This window comes from Perca flavescens, chromosome 24, assembly GCF_004354835.1.
Source record: "Perca flavescens isolate YP-PL-M2 chromosome 24, PFLA_1.0, whole genome shotgun sequence".
In the NCBI taxonomy this organism is placed as follows: Eukaryota; Metazoa; Chordata; class Actinopteri; order Perciformes; family Percidae; genus Perca; species Perca flavescens.
Window position 1 is genome coordinate 9985802 of NC_041354.1, and position 27457 is coordinate 10013258.

General features: G+C 39.7%; 1 protein-coding gene across 2 annotated transcripts in view; it reads left to right on the forward strand.

Annotated features, from left to right (window-relative positions):
- The window catches only part of atp11a (ATPase phospholipid transporting 11A), a 47761-nt gene continuing 20304 nt past the window's right edge, over positions 1–27457 (forward strand). For both annotated transcript variants that reach the window (XM_028572240.1, XM_028572241.1), the window contains exons 1-5: positions 1–252; positions 24416–24538; positions 25617–25706; positions 26685–26765; positions 26907–27014. In XM_028572240.1, coding sequence (XP_028428041.1) covers positions 208–252; positions 24416–24538; positions 25617–25706; positions 26685–26765; positions 26907–27014 — 447 coding nt within the window. In that variant the 5' untranslated portion in view covers positions 1–207. The remainder of the gene's footprint in view (positions 253–24415; positions 24539–25616; positions 25707–26684; positions 26766–26906; positions 27015–27457) is intronic.

Below are 27457 nucleotides of genomic sequence, written 5' to 3' on the forward strand. Positions count from 1 at the left end.
CCCGTATTGTAGGTGAGTTTAGGTTTACAATTGTTTGGAAAAGCCTTGTCGGACCGAGCCTTTTTTTTGTAATTCAGGAAGAAGAGAAGGAAGTAAAAGACATGGACAAAGGAGGAGAATTAAAAAGAAGTTAGCGTCTACAGTAAAGTCACCTTTTGGAAAAACGACTCCGAAAGAAGAAGTGTCCGGAGAGGTAAGAGGAAGAGGATGGGGATGGATTTCAGCACTCTTCGGACCCTCATCAGCAGATATGTAAGTTTTTACAACGCTGAACACGTCCTCCGTGTGTACTCTCAGTTACTCTCAATTCTGCTTACCCTGGCCGCCTTTGACCGCAGGACAAAGCTTTTTACAATTCCTTTTTACAATTTTTTTTTTTATTGGTTTCAAATTCCGCCGAAGCAGCTACTCATCCGGATTAAGTTTCACTCACGAAAGGGAGTGGAAGAAAGCTCATTGGCAAATGTTTGGTAAACTGTCTGACCTCTTCACTTATGACTTTTTTTTTTTATAGGAAGTTATAGTTTTTATTTTATTTTGAAATGTATTTATTTTAGTTTGTGGTGATTTTTAACTTTATATTGGATTATTCTATATCTTCAATGGTAACCTACACCGTCGTGGATTGTAAATCTATTTCAAAATGTAATTTTATGAATACAAGTGCCATTTGGTGCAGTATTTTGGATTTGCTAAAACGTCAGATTTTTGAATGAGATTTGGCACACATCATTTTTCAATAATTATTTGGCATCTGAACATTAATATTAATTCAATTATTGTAGCACATCATGTTCGAACACACCCACACATAGCCTACATCTTCAGTCAACAAATCCGAATCATTGGTGCTTCAATAAGTGAAAGGTGGAGTCATGTATCATCAGTTGTAAAGCAGGATTCTGGAAAGTAGGCTAAATACCCAGGCATGACAGAACATGCTAAGAGATGCAGACCGACAACAATTATCATTCATCTTAATGTATTGACAAGTCATAGAAAAAAAGTGCCAAAAAAAACCAATGCACTTTTTAAGCAAAGCCCCTGCCAGCTTATTTTGCATAGTTTAACTTGTTTTGCATCAGATAAAATAACTTTGATCTGCCGTGAAATTGTTAAACTCATGTTTGTGCTTTTCACTCTAGTTTACTGTATTAAGCTACAGTACTAATTTTCTGTATTATGTACAAGACTACAAATGGAACCGTCATTCACATTAATTATGTAATCCATTTGTTTTCTTCCTGCCCGTCAAATCGATGGGCAGCAGTGGAGCAGTCGGCCTATATGGCTGTGAGTTGCATTAGGCTCCACAGTAATGTGTTTGACAATAATCCAGACAGAGCAAACTCTGCTCACATGAGAGCCAGCGAGGTTTATACCCCGGTTCCCTCAGCTGAGGCTTAGACTCAGACTTAGACTCCCAACTGTTGCAAATGGCTTATTAGATACAATCCCTGCTGTGTGGACGGTGAGATGGAGCCATGTAGTAAGACACATGCACAAACAAGCTTGTGACTGGGAGGATGTGGGATGCTGATGAGGTCTGCTGCTGTAATTGATCTGGATAACTGGTTTAGACAAATGGCTTAGGATTAAATTGATTGTACTGCTGCTGCGAAAACCCGGATGCAAAGAGACTGCTGAATGCTTAAGTTGAGGGTTAGGGACATTTATCTGGTTTCCAATACACGGGGCCTTTATGAAATATTAGTCAATACTTGGAGCCAGCAGTATGATGAAGGATTCTCCCTCTGACTATGTCTGTAAATGAAGCTAATAATTATTTGAAATCCTAATATATTCATTTGTTATTCTCTAAAGAATCCTCATGTGAAATGTCAGTGATTTGTAGTTTGTTTTTGTTAAGGGGAAAATAAAGGTATGGTAAAATGCATCCAACATCTCAGCATGAGCAAAGAGTTTGTTTCATGAGGCCAATTAAAACGGCATCACTTGCTGCTTTTTGGGCTGACAGCCATTATGCTGCCTTTGGGCATGTTGAGATTTGTTTTTGATCAGTAAACAGATAAAACAGCTGTGATTTACATGCAGCGATAAGCAATAACTGAACCATAAACATAATAGAATAAAGCGGACTCTTTTGAAACACCTCCAATGGACAGTGTGTTCAAGATGCTTTAATCAGCAACTCCACTGTCCTACATATCCTAAAAATTAAGAAAACTCATCTGTTTAAAATAACTAGGAACCTCAATATATGTGCAGAAATAATAATTAAATTTAAAGCCACCTTGTGAGATACTTTATCCACTTTGAAAAAATAAATGCCGTTCTGCAAACATAGTTTAACAGATAATAATAATAATAATAATATTATTATTATTATTATTATTATTATTATTATTATATAATTTTTTTTAACCAGGAGTAAAGACACAAGAACAAATGACACACTTATAAGATATAAAAAACATTCTTCAAAATTCAATGATTCAATTCAATGTCCAATGAAACGAGCTCCCAAAGATTCAAGTGGTTGTGTAACTGGGTCCAAGCCAAGGGAGCAGCATACTTAAACACTGTTTTTTCCTTTTCAGAGCAGTCAGGCACAGTTAGGGACAGTTAGAAGTAGGGCTGGGCGATAGGGAGAAAATCAAATATCACAATATCTTTGACCAAATATTTCGATATTGCAAAGATATTGTAGGGTTGACAATTGCTGCTTTCCCAAAATATTTACACAATGAAATTTGTGATAAGTAGCCTAATCATCAGTAATGTGGATATAATGATTAAAGGCAAATTATAGATCAGCTGGAACAGTCTGGTAGGTTTAGAAAATGACATTATTTTTTTCTTTAATTCAGCTCGTAAAACCAGGAAAAGACAACACTTATGTCATATTACGATTCATGATATCAACATAATATCGATATATTTCCCAGCCCTAGTTAGAAGGAATAAGTCCTGGGAGTGAAGACAATAACTTTGCATAGTTTTTTTTGTAGAATGTAGACCTGAAGTTAAGAAGGAAGCAGAAGTCTATGGGTGGACTTAACCATTGGCACATTCTTATTTATGAGGCTGTTCTATTACCTGGTTGTTACCTACAATACACCTTCATTTGAAGTCTAAGACAAAAAGAAGTGGTGTATCACAGTCTAGTGCCTTACCTTTTTTACATGCATGTAATCATACAATATAAAATATCGCGTCAAGTAAATTAAAAAACATGCCATCAGCGTTGTCAGATTTCAATGGAAGCAATGCTAAATTCACTTAATGTAATACTCTTGTGAAAATATGGGTTAAATAAACACATTACTATAAAGCTTAGCTGAGGCCATGTTGTACCACTTGGATACCAGTGTTTGTACTCCTGCAGTTATTTGGTCTCTGCTGCCATCTCTGATGGGGTAAGAAGGCAGAGGATGTTATGTAAGCCTATAGCTATCTTGGTGTTTCCTCTATGTTGATTTGACCGTGGCGGCCCCCCACGGCAACATTTCTGCCCCCCACGGTATCAGAAATAGGGCTGCATTGTTAGAGTGCATGTCGGAGAATAGCGTGGACACGCGCTTCACACCACGAGTGGGGGGAGAATGGAAAAAGAGACGCTGTCCGGATGATAAGCCAGTTGAGATTGTGTGTGTAAGTCCTTCAGAACTGTAAGTCATATAAGTTATGCTGTCAGTTCATTTAAGCCTGGTCTTGCAAATTTAAATGAAGCTAACTGGTGATTTTCATTGTTTGTGTTCTTCACCTGCTAGCTAAATTGCACGTGGCTGTTGATTTGATATAATAGCGATTGCTCAACGCCCTCGCCCACGGTTGTATTTTAGGTACATTATTTACATGCTGAAGTAGTTACACTGCATTAAGATAATGTAATTAATATTGGGTTTATTGTTATTTGCTAAAGAATGCTTAGCCTATATGTCAAGATCAAAGTTGGCCTATATAGTAACTCAAAAAATACAGTTCAATCACAACTGAAAATATGCCTCATTGTGTGTGTGAATAGAGGGGAATAAATATATTAGTTTGTGTTGCAGCTAAGTGTCAGTTCTGTTTCATGTGGGGGTGAGTTCGGACCTGCCCCCACTGCTAACAAAAATCCTAAAGGAAACACTGGCTATCTTTTAAAGTGTAACATGTAGAGTTGTAATCGTTGTGTCTGTCGCACCTGTCCACGCTGAATGAGAACAAAATGTAATCATAGTGACAAGTCGGAGCACTGAGACCTAGTGTACTTGTACTGTACTCACTCACTCTGCTGGCTGGCTGGCTTCCCTTCGTTGGTTCTCTTCTCTGGGTACTTTTAGGCTCTGAATTTATTGTTCTAAATTGTAGCATCTCTGCAGTCCTCCTCAGTGCAATACTTCAGTGCTGAAATGAGTCTTGTTTTTTTCTTCAGATTTACCACATTGACACAAACTGGCTGTTTAAAATAAAAATAAAAAATGAGATGTTACTATTTTCATGTGTGGTTAACAAAATGTCACATGTGTCTTTGCCTATCATGTATTATTTCAGTCATAGCTCTAAACATACATTCTTCTGGAAAATAAATACGCAGTGAGCGTTGTAAAACGGAGAAGGTAATTATACAACATTTTAACGCTGTTCTGGAGACTTTTCTAATCATCAAGATGAGAAAATAATCAGTTTGCCGCTTGTTAAAAATAATTTTTACCGGTTTCCTAAATTGCGACTCTTGTCAGTGTAGAGGTGACTTAAAAGCAGCCGGGCAGCATTTCTCTGCTTCTGACAAATCTGGATCCCTGGACAGGAAATTCCTCTCGTCTCTCTCTCTATCTGGCTTCCTGCCTTCACACAGTGGATTAAAGGGTTACTGGTGTTCACTATACCCTCACACACTTAATCCATTTTACAGCTATACTTTCAAATCCAAGCCTCTCACTCCTACTGCTTATTTTCCACCTGCTGTATTTTCATGGCACATAGGTTTTGAATACAGTAGGAAGCATGTTAAGTGATCTGTGCATATAAGGCAAGAATAACTGTTTAATAGTGGCTGTTGGTCATATTGTTGTCTCTGTAGTGTTAATGTTACTTCATGCAGGCTAGTAAGCGGGCAAGTGGAATTCATCAGCCAGGTGACGCAAAGGGCAGCGGATCACATGAACTCCTCGGCTCTGTCTAGTTGTCAATAATTCATAAGCAGACTGGCTGACAATGTGGGCTGACGTTTGTTTAGCTTCTTATGGAGTGATCGCACAGCAGGCCTGCTCAGTGTGGGCTCTAGCAGTGCTTAAGGGGGGTTGCCCCTAGCAAAATGAGGATCAGATAAATGCCATTAACATTTACTAATGTAAAAAATTATCCCAACTACAGACAGCACAAGTATTTAATCACAGATTTGGGTTTAATCACAAACCACAGTCAAATACAGTGTACACTAGTATTACAGACAGTGATGAGGAGGTAAATTAACCCTCTGAGGACAAAAGATGCACCGGCGAGTCCAAGCTGTTTGACAACAGTCCTACTTAAAAAGCAATATTACAAATTTCATTTTAGACATTTATTTACAAATTATCTCTTTACACATTGCTCTGGAACAGATCTGGGCCTCACTGTACAGAAAGCTGAGTTGACATTTTGATATGAAACACATGTTTATCTGTATGCAAATATCCTTAAAATGTGAATTTAAAAAGAAATGTAAAAATGTCCTTAGATCTCAGAGGGTTAAAAGACTACAGAATCACAACTTTCATGGAGTGAATTAGGGTTGAAAATTGATTTCCTTAGTCAATAATTAATTGTAAGTGAAATTAAAAAAAAAAAAAAAAAATCCTATTTTCCCAAGGACTGGCTAGAATTAGGTCAAATACCAAAAGGTGTCCAAAGACTGCTTTTATTCTCTCGAGAGGCTATTATGACAACACAGAATAAATCGATTTATGACAGACACACACAATTGTCTATTTAAAGGACATATTCATTGTTTTTCATATTGACTTAAAGGTCAAATATGTAATATTTGTACTGTAATAAATCCAAAAATGACACCAATGCCTCATCAGATATTAAGGAAACATGTTAAACTGAAATACTATCTTTTCTGACAACAATGCTAATGTCAGTATTTTTTCTTTTTGAAATTTACATTCCGTGACGGAATTTATGTTTATGTTTTGGTCTGTGTGTTGTTATCAACGGCCCAGTTTGACAGGCAGACCGGGTTGCCAGATATACCTGTAAAAACATAAACCCAGCGCGCTACAGCTGTAACGGTAGTACAGCCATGAAAGCAGCAAACAAACGAACAGGATCAACGGAGATAGATTCTACATGACATAAAAAAAGAAAACCGCATGTTTCTAATAGTTGCGTGACCAGAGACGTAACAACCCCCTGGTAAATATTGGAGATGTATTTGAAAGATGGAGACAGCTTAGATCCCAAAAGGACGCAGAGTTGGCTTATTTTCTCCTGAACAGGTAAGCATTAGCTTCAGGCTAATTTATCACAGCTACTAGGGACGGGCATTTTTGGTTACAGAGCTCCGCGTGAGCACGGGCTTTTATGACTGTCAATATAGCCAGCATCTACCGTTAGCTACTCCGCTGTGCTGTGGAGTAATGTCTGGCTATGTGAGACAAGCGTCTAGCAACGTTGTTGTGAATGCTGCGGTCTCAGCCTGGCAACCCCCGTGAACTTCGAGTCTGGGCAGGAACGGGCGGGGGAGACGACTCTCCAGTATTTTGGATTGGTAGTGCAGTAACTATTTTAACCGCTAGCTGCCAGTATTACATACAATATTACATATTGCACCTTTTAAAGCTGTGGTAGGCAATTTATTTTTGCCGTTGTGCAAAAATTCCATAATAATCCTTCAGCATATTGTATTTCAAGTGGTCTGAGAGAGAACTGGACTTCTGTACCTCTTCTTGGCTCTGTTTTCAGGCTTTAGAAAATCTAGCCCATGACAGGAGACTTTGGCCAATCACAGGTTATTTCAGAGAGAGAGAGCGTTCCTATTGGCTGTTCTGCACATGCACTGCCTGTGCGACAGTTGAGAGGGAGAGCTGCAGGAAGAGGTCTCACTTTACTGCAAATTCTGTCTTTCCACTGCAGCTTTAAGCACAACTCAAACGGCAAACTTCAAACTTGTGTTTCTTTTAATTACAATAGTAATGATAAATGTTGATAAATACAATAGCATATGCATGGCTTGATGTGTTTGCGTGTATCACACATTTTTGAATTGGGTCCCTTTTCAGGATCCAGGAAAGGTATTCTTTTATTTTGAAGGATATCAATGTCGTTGTGAAGCTGTAGAATGGCTTTCCAAGCATGCTCATGTGTGTGCCAACAGTGGCAGGTTTCCTCTCAGCCTCATGGTAATCAGTTAACACCTGCCTGTCCATACAATCCACAAAGTGCTCCCGGGGTTAACCCCTTTACCTGAAGGACTTACAGGCTCTCACTAAGCCACTCGGTCTTGGGATTGTTTTTGACTGGCTGCTGCTTCACTTTTCAATCACATTTAGCAGTCCCTTGTACTTGTTTACGTAAAGATACAATAAGAGTCACATTTCACTTTGTTTTATATTTATTAGCACTTTAAAGGAAGATTATTATTATTTTAGTTAATTTAGTATATCAAACATTTTCTAATTAACTGACCATATACATCCAAGTCCAGGAGTATATTTATAATGTGCATCTACAGTATAAACCCATGTAGGATGTATAGGCTCCATGCAGAGCTGAAACAATAAGTTGATTACACAATTAGTCAATTGTAAGAAAATAAATCTTAAACAATTCAGTAACAGATTAAATGTTTTACATTTTTTTCCCAAGCAAAACTGCCAAACACTTGCTGGAGATAGCTTATAAAATAGCATTTGCTGCTTTCCTCTGTTTGATCATTCTAAGTTGAAAATCTTTGGGGGTTTTGGGCTGTTTGTTGGGAGAAAAAATAATGTGATAGAGCTGTACTGAGCATTTCCGTCATACTGAAGCTGCTTTTTAGAGGTTTAACTTGACTTTTTTTTATCTTCATATCTGCTGATACATAAAAGACAAAACATTTCTGTACCAATGCTTTATTTTTATTTTTTACACTGGTTAACTCCTTCTCACATTGCCCAAACAGTAGTTCTGCTGAAGAGTGTGTGAGCTCCATTATCGGGTTGTATCAGTGTCTTTGCAGTAGCATTAACAGTGTATTATAGCCCATTGAACAAGGAGACAGATGATGGATAGCCCTGGGTTAATGGTGCATGGAGGCCTCTATCCAAAGAGAGAGAGACCGATACAGAGAGAGAGATAGAGAGAGACGTTGTTTGAACTTGGGTCATCATAATAACATTGCTCCGGGTTGCCAGTGAAAGTGCTGAGAGGGGCAGGTACACCTTAATGTTCTCCCTATCTGAGGGAATGATAGCTGGTCGACTCGCTGCTGGAACACACCATTCCCCACGGTCCTCATATCAGAGAGAGAGAGCAAGAAAAGTGAAGTGATCTTCCTAAATGCTGATGGTGCTATTTGCAGACATCAACCCCCTCCCCTCTCTTTCTTTCAGCCCGAATGTCTCCCCCTTTTCTCCTCTCTTTGCTTTGTTTGCTTAAGACACGAGCAGGACATCGTTATAGAACTACTGTATGGATTATTTGGATTATTGGTTTAGCACTCTCCTCTTATTGCATGTTCTCACAGGAAGTGAAGCAGTCTTTTGCCTACTTGCAATAAATTGATTGCTCTCTTCCTAGTACTCCCATTAAGATAGTAAGGTAGTTTGACGGACATCTATCCATAATAAAGCAGTTATGAATAGCTGTTTTGGTTTTTGCCTTCCTCTGTCAATGGCATATGTTCAGTTTTTTTTTTTTCTGTTATTGGCAGCAGCTCTTCTGAGGAATTTGTGTTTTATAAACTTTTTGTTTGGGTTTCATTGGTAGGTGTTTGAAAAGGAAGGTAATTTCCTTTTGTAAAATGCACCCAAGGAGAAATGTTTAGTCTTTGGAGCTGATTGGCGTTTGCTTCAGTGCATCAGGCAAACGTCTGGTTCAGGTTGAACAGTATTACCTTGAGCAAATGCCTGCATGATTTAGTTGTTGGAACCTAGAGTGAAGTTATATCCATCTTGTGCTGTTTGCTTTGTCCTGACCTTTGTATGTATTCACTGCCTCTGCCTTCTCTGAGTTTGTGTGTGTTCATCCTGAATCTGAGTAATGAGACTGTATACCTGTAAAAGTGGGAAACACTGCTGTAACTACATCGGCTCCTGTTATGGCAGGAATTTAAGCGCTACTACTACGGTTAGTCCTAAGATGATGTTGCAAAGTGAGAAGTACAAATATTGTTTCCCTGCTCTGTCTTTATGTATAGACTAGTCAGGATCAACAGAAGTACATTTCCAGCACACGCGCCGGATGGCCCTCACCTTCGGCTCTCTGAGTGCTGCTGAAATCCCTTCGCTTTGGGAAACAACAAACTTGGAGCTGGCAAGCTACACACTGAAAATGGCAGGTTTTGAAGAAAATTTGGATTGTGCAATAAGACAGGCCTGCTTGGTTCTTTCGGGGAAATATTGCAAAGATTTACAAAAAATATGTTTACAGCATTTACAAAGTATCTAACTGGGACGTTTTGGGACTGATTGGCGGGATTGCTGTGAACGAAATACACGCAGTGTTTAACGTTTAACAATGTATCCAGCTAATTTGAATAGCTCACGTTTCTGTGTGAACAGTTAACTTAATTTAATATTGTATGTGGCGGTTTCTTTTGCGGAGTGCAAATGTTCCACAAAAACAAGTTTATTCCCAAGACTACTTGTTCAAAGGCACCGTCGCTGCGTCCGGATCTTGGCGTCGCCCAAGACGAATGCGATTGGTTTAAAGGAATGTAAACAACCCACAGAGTTTTTTTTTTTTTTTTTTATATCCTGGTATGTATCTATGGTTTAGCCAGACCTTACTCCACAGCACTTTGGAGATAGGATTGGCAATGCAGGACTATGTATAGACTTACTAAACCTATTACAGTTTTTGCTTTTTAAATGCAGGAAGGAAGTTAAGTCAGTACATTTCTGTTTAACGTGCCTCTTTACACTTGGCAATTTGGCCATTGCAGAGGCATAATCTGCTGCCCTCTCTGTGGAGTTTTTCATAGTTACAACAATTATGTAGTAGGACAGAATGGAAAACACTGTTTCTAGTCACAGGATGGATTCATCCTTGTTTGCATGCATCTTATCTTTTGCATGCAAATCTTTATCTTTTTAAGAATAAAACTGACATTTGAGTGTTTTTTTTTTTTTTTTTTCACAAAAAGCTGATTTATTACAGAATAGGGAGCTCCTGAGTTAAAAGCTTTTCAATGGCATCCACAAGGAGCACTTGTGAAGCCACTTTTGCAGCAAGCTGTACAACAAGTTATCCTCTTCCTGAAGATGTATTTGTTGCTAGTTGACAAATACAAACCAGTATTGCCTGGAAGTGCAGATGATTGCACTCAAGTGATTTCGAAACAGGGGAAACAATCCTTGCACATGAAACATCTGATTATTCTGTATCAGAGGCGTCGTCAGGCCTGAGTGTCCCTGGCTACAGCCCTGAATGTTTTATGAATAGCTCCTGGATCTCTCTTTGAAACTATCACCTAGTAACAATTCTAAATAATTTTCAGAGGAATCATAGCCAAATCAGTCAAATACATCGATGTCATCAAATGTTTAGGAGCGCAATACTAAGGATTTAGTTTGAAGTTCCTGTGACGTAACGTTTCCAGTCTCTGGTTCAGACTCAAACACACGGAGCTCTGAAGCAGACCTGTGCGTCGCTGGTGTCCACTCTTGCTGTAAAACTAGAGATGAGCAGCGCGCCTTCCGTGGTCTGTGCAGCTTTGGGTTATTATAATCGATGTGCTCTGCTGTCGACATGCTGCGGCAGATGTGTCGCGTTTGTGATCCGTGTATTTCTGCCGTGTTTTCCATTTTCCACCTCCGATGTATAGCAGCGTACAGCCATTTCCATAAACGTTCTCTCATTCAGAGTCTCAAACCGGGCTCTGTGTCCGTCAGAAGGTCTGAGATCTACCATGTCAGCAGAGCAATCACGTAGCCTAATGCACAGCATAAAGTGACTCAAAGTGACTTTATTCTTGTAACAGCCTATTATAACTTTATTTTTCTCAAAATATTATGACTCCTCCAAATCTCAGAACACAGATGGGATGAGTTATATTTTGAATGGGCACAAAGTTTTGAACATGAGCAGAAATCCAGAAGTCCAGGGGGTTAATTAGTTGATTAAAATGAATTAATGTATCATTGAGGTGAATAATTGTGATATGCACATTTAAGGAGATTACTTCCCCAACAAAAGAGGAGGGAAGAGTAAAGTATGCCTAGATTACATGTGTGCTGACTGAGATATATTTAGAAAAGTCGATCTACAGGAGAATAAATAGTTGCAAGCAATACAGAATGCCTGAGAGCCTTACTGCAGTAAATTCCATTGTTTAATATTTGTATTGTTCTACTTGTCCCTTTACATAAAGCGGTTTCCTTCATAAATTGATTTAGAAAAAGGTAGAAATTGGTTACTTAAAAATTCACCAGAATGCAGGAAGTGAAGTGTTTAATGCTCAAGATTTTTGGGGGGAGAACCCCCAGACCCCCTGCATCATTAGTCAGCACACAAATCTGGAAACAAAACCTAAGGCCAAATGTTGGTGCCATCTAACTAACATCTACAAACTGGGAAGCTAAAATGAACATACACTGGCTTTTAACAAGCTAGGCAAGTCAAATGCCGTTTTGCATTGCATTCAGTTTATTTAAATGGATCCGGCTAAGCCCCAAACCTCCTCAAGTCCTAGAATTGCCCCTATGTAACATTATCAATGTACTTTAGCAGGGACCATGAAGTAGATGACTGTAATCCTCTCTAACACACTGTCAGGCTGTCAGAGTAGAGCAACGCCATGTGATCTAATACTGAGATTACACATCACTGCACTTGGAAATGTCTCTGATAGAATTGAGATGGCACGTTGTCACATTTGAGCCAAGATGATGAGATGTATTCATTTTTTGGTTTCCACAGGACTTGATGATGACAAGACTAAACATAATCAATTTGGACTTCAATCTGGAAGTTTGGGTCAAAACATTGTCATTATTCTAAGTATACATAATGGACATGAGAATAGAAGCTCCCCTGTATTAAGCAGTAGGGTCATGTTTGAAGTGGTTCTCGGAGAATTTGGTGGCAGAAACACAGTTAAAGATGGAGCACAGGACTACTATACATAGACTAGAAGAAGTATAACACAAGAGAACATTATAAATAATAGGGGTGGGAAAAATAATCGATTCTAAGATGCATTGCGATTCTCTCTACGATTCGATGCTCAATTCTGATACGTTTTTAAATGTGTTGATTTTTATTTAAGAGTTACTGTCTCCAGACAAGTACAAATCAGAAAACAGAGTGACTGAAAGAGGATAGGATAATGGACAACAACTTAGAGTTTAGGCAAGAGTGCAGAAAAAAACACAAAAATGAAAAGGAAAAAATTATTACATTTTACACATGATCTAATAAGACATACATAAAATAATTAGGCAAAGCACATATAGGCTGTTCATCTACTTTATCACATTACATCTGACCACCTCATGTTTCATGTTCTAAGAAGCCAATTCTCCACCTTTAAACATGACTGAGCCTCTGATATGGAAGATTACTGGGAGAGAAGGTGACTTTCACAAGCATGTTTAAGGCTTAAGCATGGAATGACTACAAAATAAAAACCTCAGTAGACAAAACATTTCATTTAAACTTGTGTGTGACAAATATATGTCAAAATCCAAGCTTTGTCTAGCTGCTTTGTCTAGGAAGTGATTAGCAAACTCAGATTTATATGTATATTTTTTTTAAATCAGGGATTGGAAATTGTTGCATCGAGATGCATCAATTATCGGTTTAGAATCAAATCGTGAGGTGCCAAGAGATTCCCACCCCTAATAAATAATGGAACTATGATCGCATAAGTATATTTCTCTGAGTGCAGCATTACACAACCCAGTGGCAGTACTAAATCCTTTTTAAATGTGCTTTGTGTAGCATTTTAACATTAATAAATAATCACTACATTAATATTTGAGCCTAATTGCCGTAAACAAAAGAGGCCAACACTAAATGTACCTGGTTTGCCAACAGGTTGGATTAGGCACTAACTCTGCAGGATTGATTTAAAGCACATAAGGTAGACGCAAATGGCACAACCTCAGGAAGGAAGTGATGTTTTTTTCCATCAGAAACAAAACTAAAGCTTTCTGAAATTTGGGCAATGGACATGAATGCACATTATGCTTACTTTTAAATTAGGATCACCATTAGCATGGGTGTTCAGTGGTGCAGTAGACTAAATGCTGCACTCACACAGTTTCTGTAACATGTTGACTTCTGCCAATATATTGCTTTCAGTTTTCTATATATTTAAATATGAAGAACTTTTTCAATTCCAGCAAGATCTTATAAATAGTTGAAGCTAGCACTGGTGGAAGGAGTGGAGTAGATGCAGGGCTCAGTGGACTGAGCTGATCTTACAAAGATCTCATGACTTCTAGGAATTCATTTCCACCATGGTGCTTGGCCCTAATCAGGTGACTGGTCTCATGAGGGCCACATGATGCCATTTGGTTCCCCTCACCCCTCTTGATTTTTACCCTCCCACTGAGATGTGATAATCACACTTTTTGCCAAGCAGTTTTCAGGAATGGAGGAATGAAGAAAAAATAGTCAACAATTGTTTTTGGTTTTTGTTTGTCAGTCTGTGTCCCTCTTATTGACCATTAAAAAAAAAACATCACAGCTCTCAATCTCCCTGAGAGTATTAGACTGGCAGATGTCAGTCAGAGTCAGGAGGAGGAGGAGGAGGAGGAGGAGGAGGAGGAGGAGGAGGAGGAGGAGGAGGAGGAGGAGGAGGAGGAGGAGGAGGAGGAGGAGGAGGAGGAGGAGGGACAAAAAGCATCAACGGATGGTGGACAGTGAGAAAAAAAGTCAGTGGTTAAAGTGAGCGCAGAGGGAGATAGTTAATCTCATGGTTGTCAAGAAGATAATGAAGAACAAACTGACAATATAGTAATTTTCTCCTCTCCTGCACCATTTTGTGTCTGTCTGTCTGTCTGTCTTTGGCAGCGAGATTCATGGGGACATGAGACAATGAAACCCCATGAACAGAACAGGGAGCAGTGAAGTTCAACTAAACAGAGAAAAAAAACGAACAAACTCAACTCAAGGGTAATAAACTGCAGAGAACTAATCGGTGTGCAATAATAAAATAGAAGAGCAGAACATAGAGAAGTTATTTAGCATGATGTCAGTGTCAAATGATTGGCAATTACACTTGTAACCAAATGTAACTGAACCAACATTATGTACTTGTGCTGTAACTATGCAACAACAGTGATGCAACATAACCGATCAGACTAGCAGAGTGCAGGACAGTAGAAATGTAATCAGGGCACAGAATGTGGAAGGAAGATGGTAAGGGGAAAAAAAGAAAGTAAGAGCAGGAACTGTATTCATTCGGAATAACGAATCATGAAATGTGGAAGCTGTAGTCAAGCTTCAAAATGAATATGTCCACCATAAGATGTATTGCAGGTGTTGTTGTTTCATGGATAGTATAAAGTGCCCACTAGTTTGTGCTTTTGAAATGCATTAGTTTGTTTTGGTCTTCAGGAGGAAAGAAGAGGAACATCAGCTGTCTCGTGGGCATCATTTACATTTACTGACAGCCTGTTGGGAATCCCTAATATTTGAGCAGCAGCATTTCAAAATTGATTCAAACTGAGTGAAAACAAAGAGAACGGGGCTCCAGAGAGAGACTTGAATTAGGAGTTGACAGATTTAGAGTCCCTGGAGACCAACCAGGAGGACGGGCCAGCTACAGAGGAGCCACATGTCAGTTCAACTGGCAAACCGAAAAAAGGAGTAGATATGGAGACGGAGAAGGATCAAACAGACAGATGAATAATCAGGCAGCACAAACAGTGTAATGAACACCATTAAGCAGCAGTGTCCCTACAGGACAAACATTAGGGAAGACCCAGAAGTGCTCCCATAAACGAGAAGGAGAGAGATGGAGAGAATGGAATTTTCTTTTTTTAAATAAACGCATTGGAAGAAGATTAAAAGCATTTTGGTACTTTTCTCTGAGCTCCTGGGAGACAAGTAGACATCATTGCTTTACAGCAGGAAGTAAGAGCACTAACAGAGTGAGGTAAAGCACATGTACATTAGACCAGCAGCTAATGGGACTGAACAGAGCAGACTCTCATAATGAAACTCCACAAGAATGCAGGTTGTTAACAAGAATACAAATACATGCACAGCTTTTACCAGAGATGCTTTGTCAGTGGATGAAATCAGTTTTGTACTATATAGCCTACATTTTTACTGAGTGTAGAGGCTTTAAAAGCTCCACATGTTACTGTAACACAACGTCTGCTGCTGCAAAGTGTTGAAACAAAAAACATTACTGTGGCGAAAGAGTTGAAGGAAAGCTACAATTGATGCTACTCGTCCATTAAAGCTTAATGGAGATGCGGGAAGAGTCCACTGTGAGGTTGCTGGGCAACCAGAGGAGACTCCAGGAAGTTACTGCTCCTGGCCAAGAAATAGTCTGGCACATAACCCATTGTAAAACCACCAGTAACATTTTTTTGGTCTTTGTTTTTTGAACGTATTAAACAATATAACATGTTATCTAATGAGCTTTAGAGGTGCTGAACTTTCCCCCTGCTTCCAGATTTTGTGCTAAGCTAAGCTAACGGTCCCCTGAAAGTGAACTAGCATCTTATCAAAGTTCCAAAGCACTATTTTTCAGTTGCTTTTTTTTAATCCTCTGCCATAACTGGAAAGAAGTTATTGTCCAGATCATATCCTGCACCAAAATCGTTATTTTGCTGTATCCACTAAATATTTGATATCTCTAGACTCTTCAACATACTTAATGTAAAACTTCTAGACGCCTGCAAAAGTGAGTGTTGTAACTCGCTCATAAAAGCTCACTGCCTTTCAAAGGCAGAGTTGGAGTTATTTAAAGCGAGCCAAGTGTCCACAGATCAATGCAGGCACTGAGTGTGACCTAGGTACTAAACACAGACATGTTTTACTGAAGAATTTGCTGAGAGAAGTAGTACAGTCACTTTGTTACAGATGCATTTACACCCAATTTACTTCACCATTTACTAATTATTTTTTCACTGGAATTGGTTGGATTCAGTGTGTGTCTCTATGACTGTCTACCTGATGTGCTGTTTATTTTCATTAGGACCTCAAGGACACTATGTGCATTGGTTTAATTCGTTTTTAATGCCATCTGGGAAGATTAGAGAAAGAGTCACACTGGTCATGTTTTCCATGTGATGTTTGCGAGTCGAGGTGCTTTCATTGTCACCTGAATCATTGGCATTTTCTACAACCTGCTGAATAAGTACTGAAAGCTTCTGAGTTGTTACTTTTAACTGTCGAGCATTCATCACATTTATTCTTATGTGACCTGAATGCAGCGTTAGGTCAAGTCATGGGGGATCTTGTGATCATCAGCAGCACTCCCTTCCAGTTTCTCCCTCTCACATACACGCAGTAGCAGACACAATGAAGCAAGTATGACCAGCATGTAAGTTTATTCCCTTGACATCCAAAGAATGACTGCTTATCCACAGTAAAGTCATAACAATGGTCTTCTATCCAGCTCTGAGGAGAAGCACAATGGTTAGCCTATGAGCCGGGCTGCGTCTATCCTGCAATATCCTGCATCTACTTCATTGAGTGCAATCGCTGCCTAAAGCTGCTTAAACAAGCAATGTCGTTACAGTAGCTTTCAGGGGAAAGGTGTAGTAATGTTGTACAGAGGTTCTCCAACTCTGAGGCAAAAAAATACCTTTGAAAAACATTGAATATTTATAATTTTGGGTAATTTGGGCCGTTAATGTGGTCAAAGTTTAAGAGCTTTCTAGAGCTAGAAGTCATGCGTGAGGTGTGGTAAAGCAGGCCCATTATCCCAGTTCCCTAATGGGATCTGCTCTGTGAAAACCAGGCTAATTCATTTCTCTGTATAGCTGACAAAAGGTTGGAAGGTTATCTCCTCTCCTCTCCTCTCCTCTTTCAATAGTTTATCACAGAGGGGAGCAGGGATTCAGCAGGAAGGGTCGGTCTTGTGGGAGTGTTGTGTGTTGTACTGAGATACAAAAAACACCTCCGGGAAACAGCGTAATGATGTTTTCGTGTTTCCATGCAATGCATGTATCAGGGCTAGGATGATTCTTTTGTCCTGATTTGATTCTTTCACGATACATGGGTGCCTATTCGATTTGTATCGCGATTTTAATTTATTGTGATTTTTCATAGTATTGAGTATTGCGATTTTCTTGTCCTTCTTTAACAAAAACAAAAGTTGAATAATAAACTTCTAGAGGCAATATATCATGAGAAACTAATTGTGTCAGTCAGTACATAACATGTATTTCCTGCATTTTCTGCTTTCGCCTTGTTTTGCTGGATATGAGGAAATAAAAAATATTGATTCTAGGGAAAAGAATCAATAAAAAAATAAATCACGATACATATGATAAAAAAAGAAAAGAAATGTCTCCCACCCCTAATTATTTGTGTTAGACAAGACTAAACTGTATTGTCATTGTGTCGTCACACAGAAATAATAGAGACACAGGCTGCAGCAACCTGGTGTTATTTAATCATGCACAAGTGCTCATTCATAATAAATCATATTATTCCCCTAAGGCTTCAGATCTTTAAAGTATATTTCCATATTGATTTAGAATAGATCTCTAGATGATTAGGCGCCAGGCGCTATAACGGAACGTATTCAGGTATACAGACCATATGAGAAAAATAATGTGTTTTTTGAACATTAAAGGATGCAAACATGTTCTAGTAGAAACCCAAAATATGCAAAATGAGCATAAAATAGAGACCTTTAAGGCACAACTGCATGGAGGTTCATTTCACCCCCTACTTAACAGGCATTCGTTGGGACACATAACCACGCCATGGGTATCACTGCTGGGGATTTGTTTTGCCCTGCCCCTGCCTGTTCAGACTGTTCACATCTGTGATCATCATCAGCAGCAGCTTTTGGGTGACACTGTACTTTTTTTTTTTTTTTTTTTTTTTTTTTTTTTTTTTTTTTTTATTGAATGAGAATTAGAGGGATAGACTTAGAAACCAGACTATTCATCTGTTTAGAAAAGCAGCTAAACCACTGTGCGGAAAAGAGTATGACATGTTCATACAGTATTCATTAAAGGTTATGGGGTTTCCAATAGTGGTTGGTCAATTTAGCATACAGGCGGAATTAAAAATCTCAACTGCTTGGAATCACAGAGCTCTGATTGGCTGCTGATGGCGACAAAAAAAGCTTGACACACTCTAAACGCTCTGCTGACTGTTTTGGTCACAGTCTGAACACACCATCGTGGTTAAAGGTGGGAGGGTGGCGTTTTGGAGGTGGATGATAAGGATTAATCATTATCTTATTTGGTCTGGCCTGTGGGGCCGGGTGAGCCTGGGCGGTATGGTGACAGACGTGAAGCACAGCTGGTATTTCATCTGTGACTTAGGTAACACACACAAACACACACACGCGCGCGCCCAACCCAGACCGTCACACACAGATATCAGGACGTTTATCCGAATACCACATACACATATGAAGATAACAATACACAAAGCACAGGTGGGTTGACATTAAATGTTTAATTTTTTATTTTATTTTTATCCCTCTGCAGTGTGGATGTACATACTGCAGCAGTTACTCACTTCCTCTCAGGCCTACTAGCTGACATACAGCACAAGATCTCCACGTGCATATAAAAAACAAGCTAGTACGTGTTCATTGCTATTTTCAACCTGCCCCAGTGCCTTTTTTTTAAACTTTGAATCCATCGGGAATAGCCATGGAGAAAGTGGTGACTTTGGAAAACGCCTTGCTAAAGCACTCCACTGTTTTCTACACACCTTCATTTTTATCCTTTTCACCCTTTTAGTCAAAACAAAATTGCAAGTGCAGTAGTCAAAGGCAGAATCACACACACTATGTATCTGTATTTAATGCCTAGTGATTTAGTGAATGGGACGAGATTTCTCTTATCTCTGTAGCTCAGTGGCAGCAGAGAGAGAACACACACTCGTGCAGCATGTGTGCTTGCATTCAATCGCGTTTGCACATGCAACCCTAATATATGACACAGTGTTTAGATGTGAAAGTGTGTGAAGGGTTTGTGTGTGTTTCTGTCAGTGGTATCGCAGAGAGCAGGTTGTCGTCCGTAGCTTTTGTTGAGACTTATTTCCAGTGCTGCCTGTTGCAACGGGATTGGTCATCAGTCCAACAGCTCAGCCTTTAAAGCTGCAGTCATTTGTGTGTGTTGCAGTGATTCCTATTTCCTGCTTGCACTATTCTGTAAATGTTATCTTTACTTGCCAGGCATCACACAGCACTAACTGCAGTATTACCCCAGAGACTGAACACCATTTTTTGATAGTTTCAAATCACAAACTTCACAAAAACAGTTTCACAAATTTTATGATGTATGTATGTAATGGTTTATAGGGCTTTGCCTGTGCTCTGCAGTGGTTTTTGATGTGTGTCTAAGTCTTGTCCATCTGTGAGTTGTGTCTCATGTGTGGGTGTAATGTGTAATCAAAGTTGTTGAAGAATAGCATCTCTTATGTTGGTAATACTGGAGGAAATAACACACACACCTCCATCTGATGCTGCACATCAAATATGGTTCTCTTCTTGTTGTTGGTGTTTCTGGTGGAGAGGGTTGTGTGTGTGTGTGTGTGTGTGTGTGTGTGTGTGTGTGTGTGTGTGTGTGTGTGTGTGTGTGTGTGTGTGTGTGTGTGTGTGTGTGTGTGTGTGTGTGTGTGTGTGTGTGTGTGTGTGTGTGTGTGTGTGTGTGTGTGTGTGTGTGTGTGTGTGTGTGTGTGTGTGTGTGTGTGTGTGTGTGTGTGTGTGTGTGTGTGTGTGTGTGTGTGTGTGTGTGTGTGTGTTTTCCTCCAGTATTACCAACAAAAGAGATGGTGGGTGGGTCCAGCTCTTCCTGTTTACAATATGGTTTCTGATCACAGTGTGGCTTCAGTTTCTGCCTCTGTAATGCTGCATTCAGGTCTTGTGGGAATAATCATTGTTGTTTTTAAAGCAACAACTTAATGACACATTTTAGTAAATATTTCAGTTATTAAGATAAGTGATTGGTTGAAGTTTGAAATCTGAATGATCTGCTTTGTTGGAAGCATCTTTAATTTGAAATGTAATAGAGAAACTGAAATGCAGCAGAAAAACATGAGGACTAGGAACACCAACAGATACACAGGTACAATTCATTATACAGGGATTAAGTTCAGTTAGGCTACCTAATAAAAAAGACGACAATAAGAATGTTTAAAAAAGCATTAATTAGTGTCTGTCTGAGAGTAACAATACTATTTGATCCAGTATTTTTCTCCCTCGTCTCTCTATATTTGAAGGGTGCAGGTCATCTTTTCATTAGAGCATAGTCCAAGGTTGGGGGATTTCTGTGAAGCCAAAATTGGGTAACACTTCCTTTTACTTGCATGTTGACATGAACATCTTAAGAAGGTCACTTTTACACAAACCTTATGGCATATCTCCAAAATACAGAGAGAGAGAGAGAGAGAGAGAGAAATAAAACCATACTAAAAGCAGTATCCTCCTTATTGAATTGCTAGAGGTATTTATTATTATATTAGTTTTAGAACTACACTCAAAGTGTTAGTTTCACTTCTCTAAAACACAAGTGCTCTGTGCACCTGTTTGTACATTCAGGCTCTTCCCCTTTCCCTAAAGGTTACCTAAAAAAAAAAAAAAAAAAAAAAAAAGTCCTAACTCTCAAATGACCCCAGGTGTATTGTTCTCACTTTGGATGAGTTCTCTTATCTTTCTGTCTTTGTAAAGACATACAGCAAAACACACATACACCACACAATTGACAACATTGTGTGTGATTGTTTGTGTATACCTGGGGCCCATTTCAGGAAGCAGGTTTAACAAACGGAGTCTAAAAGTGATCTCTGAGTTGATTTACCCTGAGATGGGAAATGCTGAGTTTTCGGTTCCAGAACAGCTAATTTGAGTTGGTTCAATCAACTCAGAGTAGCTTCACTCAGAGTTAAGTGCGTGCACCACCACAATAAAAAGGCAGCATGAATGGAGCCATTATACTACAATTCACCATGGCAACAACCACAAACAAACTGGTCGGCGGAAATACTCATGTGCACATACAGCGAGTTTGAACATGTGTGCAACACAGCGGCAATTGCTGTTAAATTAAATGCTTAAGTTCCGATATAGTGTATAAATATCATATTTAATCATAAGTATAATATTACTGGGTGAAATGGTATTGAACCTACAATCTATTTCATTTAGGTGCAATATTGCGGGCGAAAAAGTACTAGGTACTGACGCTGCAGCACCATCATTAACAGAATTATAATTCATAATCTCTTAATTCAAAGGGTTTACATCATTCACCTGCAAACCTGTGGAACTCCTTTTTTAATGGCTCTTACTGGTTTGTCTCCAGGGAACACTACAAAAACATTAAAAAAAATGTTTCAGAGCGAGTCACATTCTTCTGACGGCGCGCTTTGCTACAGTGGCTTTACTTATATGCTCAGCATCACCAAAGTTGTAAAGAAAACTGCCATTGGCAAAAAAAGTTAATGCGACGCAAAGAATCTTCTGGGATGTAAAGCATGTCCATGATGGGTGCCGTTAGTGATATGAGGACGATAAAGTTATGTAGGCTACATAACTGATAGACTGGGAAGAAAAACGATACCGCTCAAATAGGTAGGCTAGTATCTGGAAATGAAAATGCTCCCGACGTATGTTTAACTCCCTGGGAAGTAATACAGCTTCTTCATCAGCAGGATCATCCACAGAAGGACATGCCAAGTTTTGAGGAAGAAAAAACGTATAGTCTGCCTAACACGGTTAATAAACCAACACCTTTTTTTATTCATGCATAGCCTATAACAAACTGCGCTAAAATGCGCCTGATACAGACTGAATGAATGAGGAAATGAAAGCGCGCTGTGTCAGAGGGAGGAGACTGAGAGAAACTCAAGGTTTATTGAGGAACCTGCTCTCGACCAGGTTAGGTTCACAGGCTCAGTTACCATAGTAACTGACTCTGAGGTTAAGTTACCTCTCTTTCTGAAACGGGCTGGAGTTACGCCCCCCCCCTGCCACCCCCCTCTCAGGTTTGATTAACTTCTCTTTCTGAAACGGAAAAGAGTTGAGTTTCCCCTCATCTCAGGATTAACAAACTCAGTTTTCACTGAACCTGCTTTCTGAAACGGACCGTGTGAGTGTGCGTGTGCGTGTGCACGTCTAATGTGGCTTTAAGGAATATGGATGTTGGTGCTGAGTGAGGCCGACAGAAACAAAACCTGCGGACTCTCTCCATCCCTTTGTCCTGACCACAAATGTTTCCCTTCCAACTATAAATACACCCTGAAACCTGCCGCGTCCTGTAACATGAAACGCTGCTAAAGTGATTTATTGAAGTCCAGAATAGCCCAAAGTCTCCCGTTACATCCAAAGGCTTAATGCTCGAGCTAATACAGGGCAGTTTTTTATTTTTATTTTGTGAAGATGTAGTTTTATTTGATTAAACATAGACAGGCTTTCATGTAAAAAGCTTGAATCCAGGGGAAAGCTAAACGTAATCGATAAGAGAGAGATGTCCGCTTAGAGGCCATCCAGGTTGTGGTGAGGGATGGAGAGGAAAGAGGTGAGAAAACCAATAAAGCTGCATTAAGGAGGGAGATGACAGTAAGAGAGGAGGCCCACTGATTCTCAGTCAGCGCCATCTGACTCTGATCAACACCGATTCATGTAACAATACTACACATTATCATTACCTGTTTTCCATGTATACATGTACGTGTCTGCACATCAGATTATAGCTCACACACCTAATTGAACTGAACTTGGCAAAGTTTTGATCCTCCCAGGTCTTTATCAGACAAATATGGCTCTCATGTCAAAATGCAAAATGTATCACTGCAGGCACACCACTGATTACATCATGGCCAACCAACCATGCAAAAAACTAACTCAACACATGTAGGATGTCACAGACTGTCTTTTCCATAATATTCTTAAAATTTCACTTGCCATCCCATAGCTCATGTTGAAGTAATTGACAAAAGGCTGTTAAGGAAACTGATAATGATATTATTTGTATTGTTTGTTTGCCTTCCATTTGTATTTTGTTGTGCAAATTTTACATTTTATGAATAGAGCACTGACCTTTTTCATTTACAACATTAGTGCTGCAGCTATTTCAGTTATTTTTCGATAATTGGCTAATCTAATTTTCAGGCTAACGAGCTACCAGCAACTAGTAGCATCTCCATAATGTACAGTATATTTATGTAACACCTTTGTGTTCCTGTATATTTATGGCTCTGTTCCATATGCATACAAGTAACGGGAAGTGTGTAAGAAACATGTTAGGTGAACAGATGGAGCAGGCAGGTGGGAGAGAAGAGGAGGAACATTAACTGTGTGGGCAACAAAGTTGGCAAGCTGCCCATGCTATCTGGTTTTCATCTCCTCCTTATATCGGTCAGTTAGTACGGCCCCTCTCTGATAGGATGGATGTGATGTTGGTTCAGTCTCAATACAGCTTCAACACTGGACTTTCAAAAGGTAAAGAAGAGGGCAATGAAGACAGGGAAGTAGGGATGATATGCTGTATGTCTTGAAGACATCAATAGTTATTTGTACGTCAATTTCCCCTTGCTTTCAATTTTCCCTTCACTTCCTTTCATTGCTCTCGTGTGTGTGTGTGTGTGTGTGTGTGTGTGTGTGTGTGTGTGTGTGTGTGTGTGTGTGTGTGTGTGTGTGTGTGTGTGTGTGTGTGTGTGTGTGTGTGTGTGTGTGTGTGTGTGTGTGTGTGTGTGTGTGTGTGTGTGTGTGTGTGTGTGTGTGTGTGTGTGTGTGTGTGTGTGTGTGTGTGTGGCATTCCAGTCTGAGTCACATGCAGGTCCATGTAACCGTGGTAACAAAAGTTCCCATTCATGGAGGAGAAATTACTCATTCATTCTGACGTTCTGTAATCTGCTTCAGTGTGTCACACAGTATTATGTTACAAGTGTGTGAGAGAGTGAGTTTGTGTGTATGTGAGTGTATAGGATCATCATACATTTATTCATCTCCCATTGAAACCTAGTTACATTTGGGAGTCCAAAAATGCAAAGCTTTACCCACTGACCCATACTGCATATCACCTACGGAATTATTTAAAATGAAAACTGACATTACACAAACACAGAGAAACGTGTATGCTCCAGTGAACACTCAAACTTTTCTTTGTCCCCCCTGCAGTGTGTTGGTGAGGAGAACTGGGTGGACAGCAGGACGATTTTCATTGGACACAAGGAGCCTCCTCCAGGAACAGAAGCCTTTATACAACAAAGATTCCCTGACAACAGAATAGTCTCCTCCAAGGTCAGCGAAAACACCCACGCATACACACAAAGGTCAAAACACGCTGAAGTAGCATAGATACTTGAACAAAAATACATGACAGAAAACAACAAACTTGTCTTTTATTGTGTGAGTTAGTTTTTCTTGGTAATAAGACACAGTGTTTCAGGAAGGTGATTTTAGAAGAGTGGATATTGTATTTTAAAGATAAGATGCTCTCAATATTTAAAGTGCTCATATGATGCTCATTTTTAGGTTCATAATTGTATTTAGAGGTTGTACCAGAATAGGTTTATGTGGTCATATTTTTGTTGTCCTGCACATTGCTGCAGCTCCTCTTTTCACCCTGTGTGTTGAGCTCTCTCTTTTAGCTACAGAGTGAGACATCTCACTTCTGTTCCATCTTTGTTGGGAGTCACACATGTGCAGTAAATAGGTAAGGACTAGTGACTACTAGCCAGTCAGTTGCAGAGTATGAGGGCGTGCCATGCTAGCAGCTAGGCGAGCATTATACCGTGTGTTACAAAGTGACCACGTTTGTCTCTGAAGTAAAGGCTGGACTACAATAGAGCAGTTTGGAGCAGTTTGTGAACAGTGTATTCTGTTGGAGATGGTAAGTCCCTTTCGGGTGATCTTCGGGCTTTTTCACTTTGTAAACCTATAACATGCACAAAAAAGATATATATCACAATAAAGGAAAGGGGAAAAGCCAAAAAGCATAATATGAGCACTTTAAATTATTCAATTAAATCTGTTTAGCCACTTCAGCCAGTGGTTTATTTATCAATAATTTTCTTCTGTCTATCATGTTTGTAAAATGTTTTTATGGCTGTGGTTAATTTATTGTTTATCTGTGATACTGTCCGACTCCACATAAAAATCAATGAAAAAGCATCTTAATATCTACTGTATTAAAACTCTATAGGCATATGATTTCTAAAAGCAAGAAGCCACATATTGCCTCCATGTTGTTAGTCTCTTTAAAAGTTCTTGTTAATCTCTGACATTTGACATGGCTAGCTAGTGATAACAGTGAGCTGGGATTTGAACACTTGACACTCAATGATTGGTTTGACTGAACTGTCTCGTGTCTTCACAGTACACATTTTTGAACTTCGTCCCGAAGAATATGTTTGAGCAGTTCAGGAGAGTCGCCAACTTCTACTTTCTCATCATATTTCTGGTTCAGGTAAAAGCGTTTTTCTGTTTCTGTTTACATTAATTACAGCCATTTTAAATGTTTTTCTGTCTTTTCACTGTTTTGGTTTCTACAAAACATGCAAGGATCCTCTGCTACTCATTTTGTTAAAATACTATAATAGTTCTACAGTAAAAAAGAAACCATCCATCCATCCATCTTCGTCCGCTTATCCGGTGCCGGGTCGCGGGGGGAGCATCTCCAGCAGGGGACCCCAAACTTCCCTTTTCCCGAGCAACATTAACGAGCTCCGACTGGGGGATCCCGAGGCGTTCCCAGGCCAGGTTGGAGATATAATCCCTCCACCTAGTCCTGGGTCTTCCCCGAGGCCTCCTCCCAGCTGGACGTGCCTGGAACACCTCCCTAGGGAGGCGCCCAGGGGGCATCCTTACCAGATGCCCGAACCACCTCAACTGGCTCCTTTCGACGCAAAGGAGCAGCGGCTCTACTCCGAGCTCCTCACGGATGACTGAGCTTCTCACCCTATCTCTAAGGGAGACGCCAGCCACCCTCCTGAGGAAACCCATTTTGGCCGCTTGTACCCTGGAAACCATCATACTAAAATGTCTTTAATTAATGGGCTGATTTTATGTATTGTGAGTGACCTGTTATATACAATTTGGCAAGAATCAAGTAGGAAAAACTTGCAGAACAAATCATATTTAAAAAAAAAAAAAAAAAAAAAAAAGGTTTTCACATAATTCAAGGACAATTTACATAAATAAAAAAAAAGAACTGCCGCTATAGAATTTCACTTAATGTAATTAAAAGAACCATTATTTGTTTGCGAGTGTAGGAGATTAGGTCCATCAATATTTTTGTACTTCTAATTTCCTCACTGTCGAGTTCTGTAAGGGTCACCTATTACTTAGTGCACCTTTTTTAAAGCTGTCTGTCATTTTGATGCATTATTCTGCCCTAAATCCATGTCCGTCATTTAATTCTCTCTGTCTTTGTGTGTCACTTCAGTTGATCATCGACACTCCCACCAGTCCAATCACCAGCGGGCTGCCGCTTTTCTTTGTTATCACAGTCACAGCCATTAAACAGGTGAGAGCCAAAGGTTTTCACTTTGCTTCGATTAGATATTGACATTAAACACTACACCATTAGCACTACAAACACAAACACACACACTTCATCACAACACCTTTACATCCCACCCTCTCTGTCTCTGTTTTCCTATGACAGGGTTATGAGGACTGGTTGAGACACAAAGCAGACAACGCTATCAACCAGTGTCCCGTCCACGTGGTGGAGAACGGGAAAGTGGTCTGCAAACAAAGTCGCAAGCTCAGGGTGTGTGTGTGTGTGTGTGTGTGTGTGTGTGTGTGTGTGTGTGTGTGTGTGTGTGTGTGTGTGTGTGTGTGTGTGTGTGTGTGTGTGTGTGTGTGTGTGTGTGTGTGTGTGTGTGTGTGTGTGTGTGTGTGTGTGTGTGTGAGAGAGAATCACTAGAGTCTCACCCCATATAGAAGTGTGTGTGTGTAATTCAGCTTTTGAAGTCTGTTGTAGTACTGTATGTAATGTATACAGAGTGAAATTGCAGCTAAAATAACAGATGCAGAGGATCAGCTAAAGGATCAAATGTCCTGTGAGAGAATGTGACCGTTTGTGACTGTTGGCTGAACTGAAGGTTTACAGGTGGTAAAGCAGAAGGTTAGCTTAACTACATTAGTAGAAACAGGATGTGACATGCCATCCTTGAAGACACTACATCTAGGCATGCCACAGGCATTTTTGAA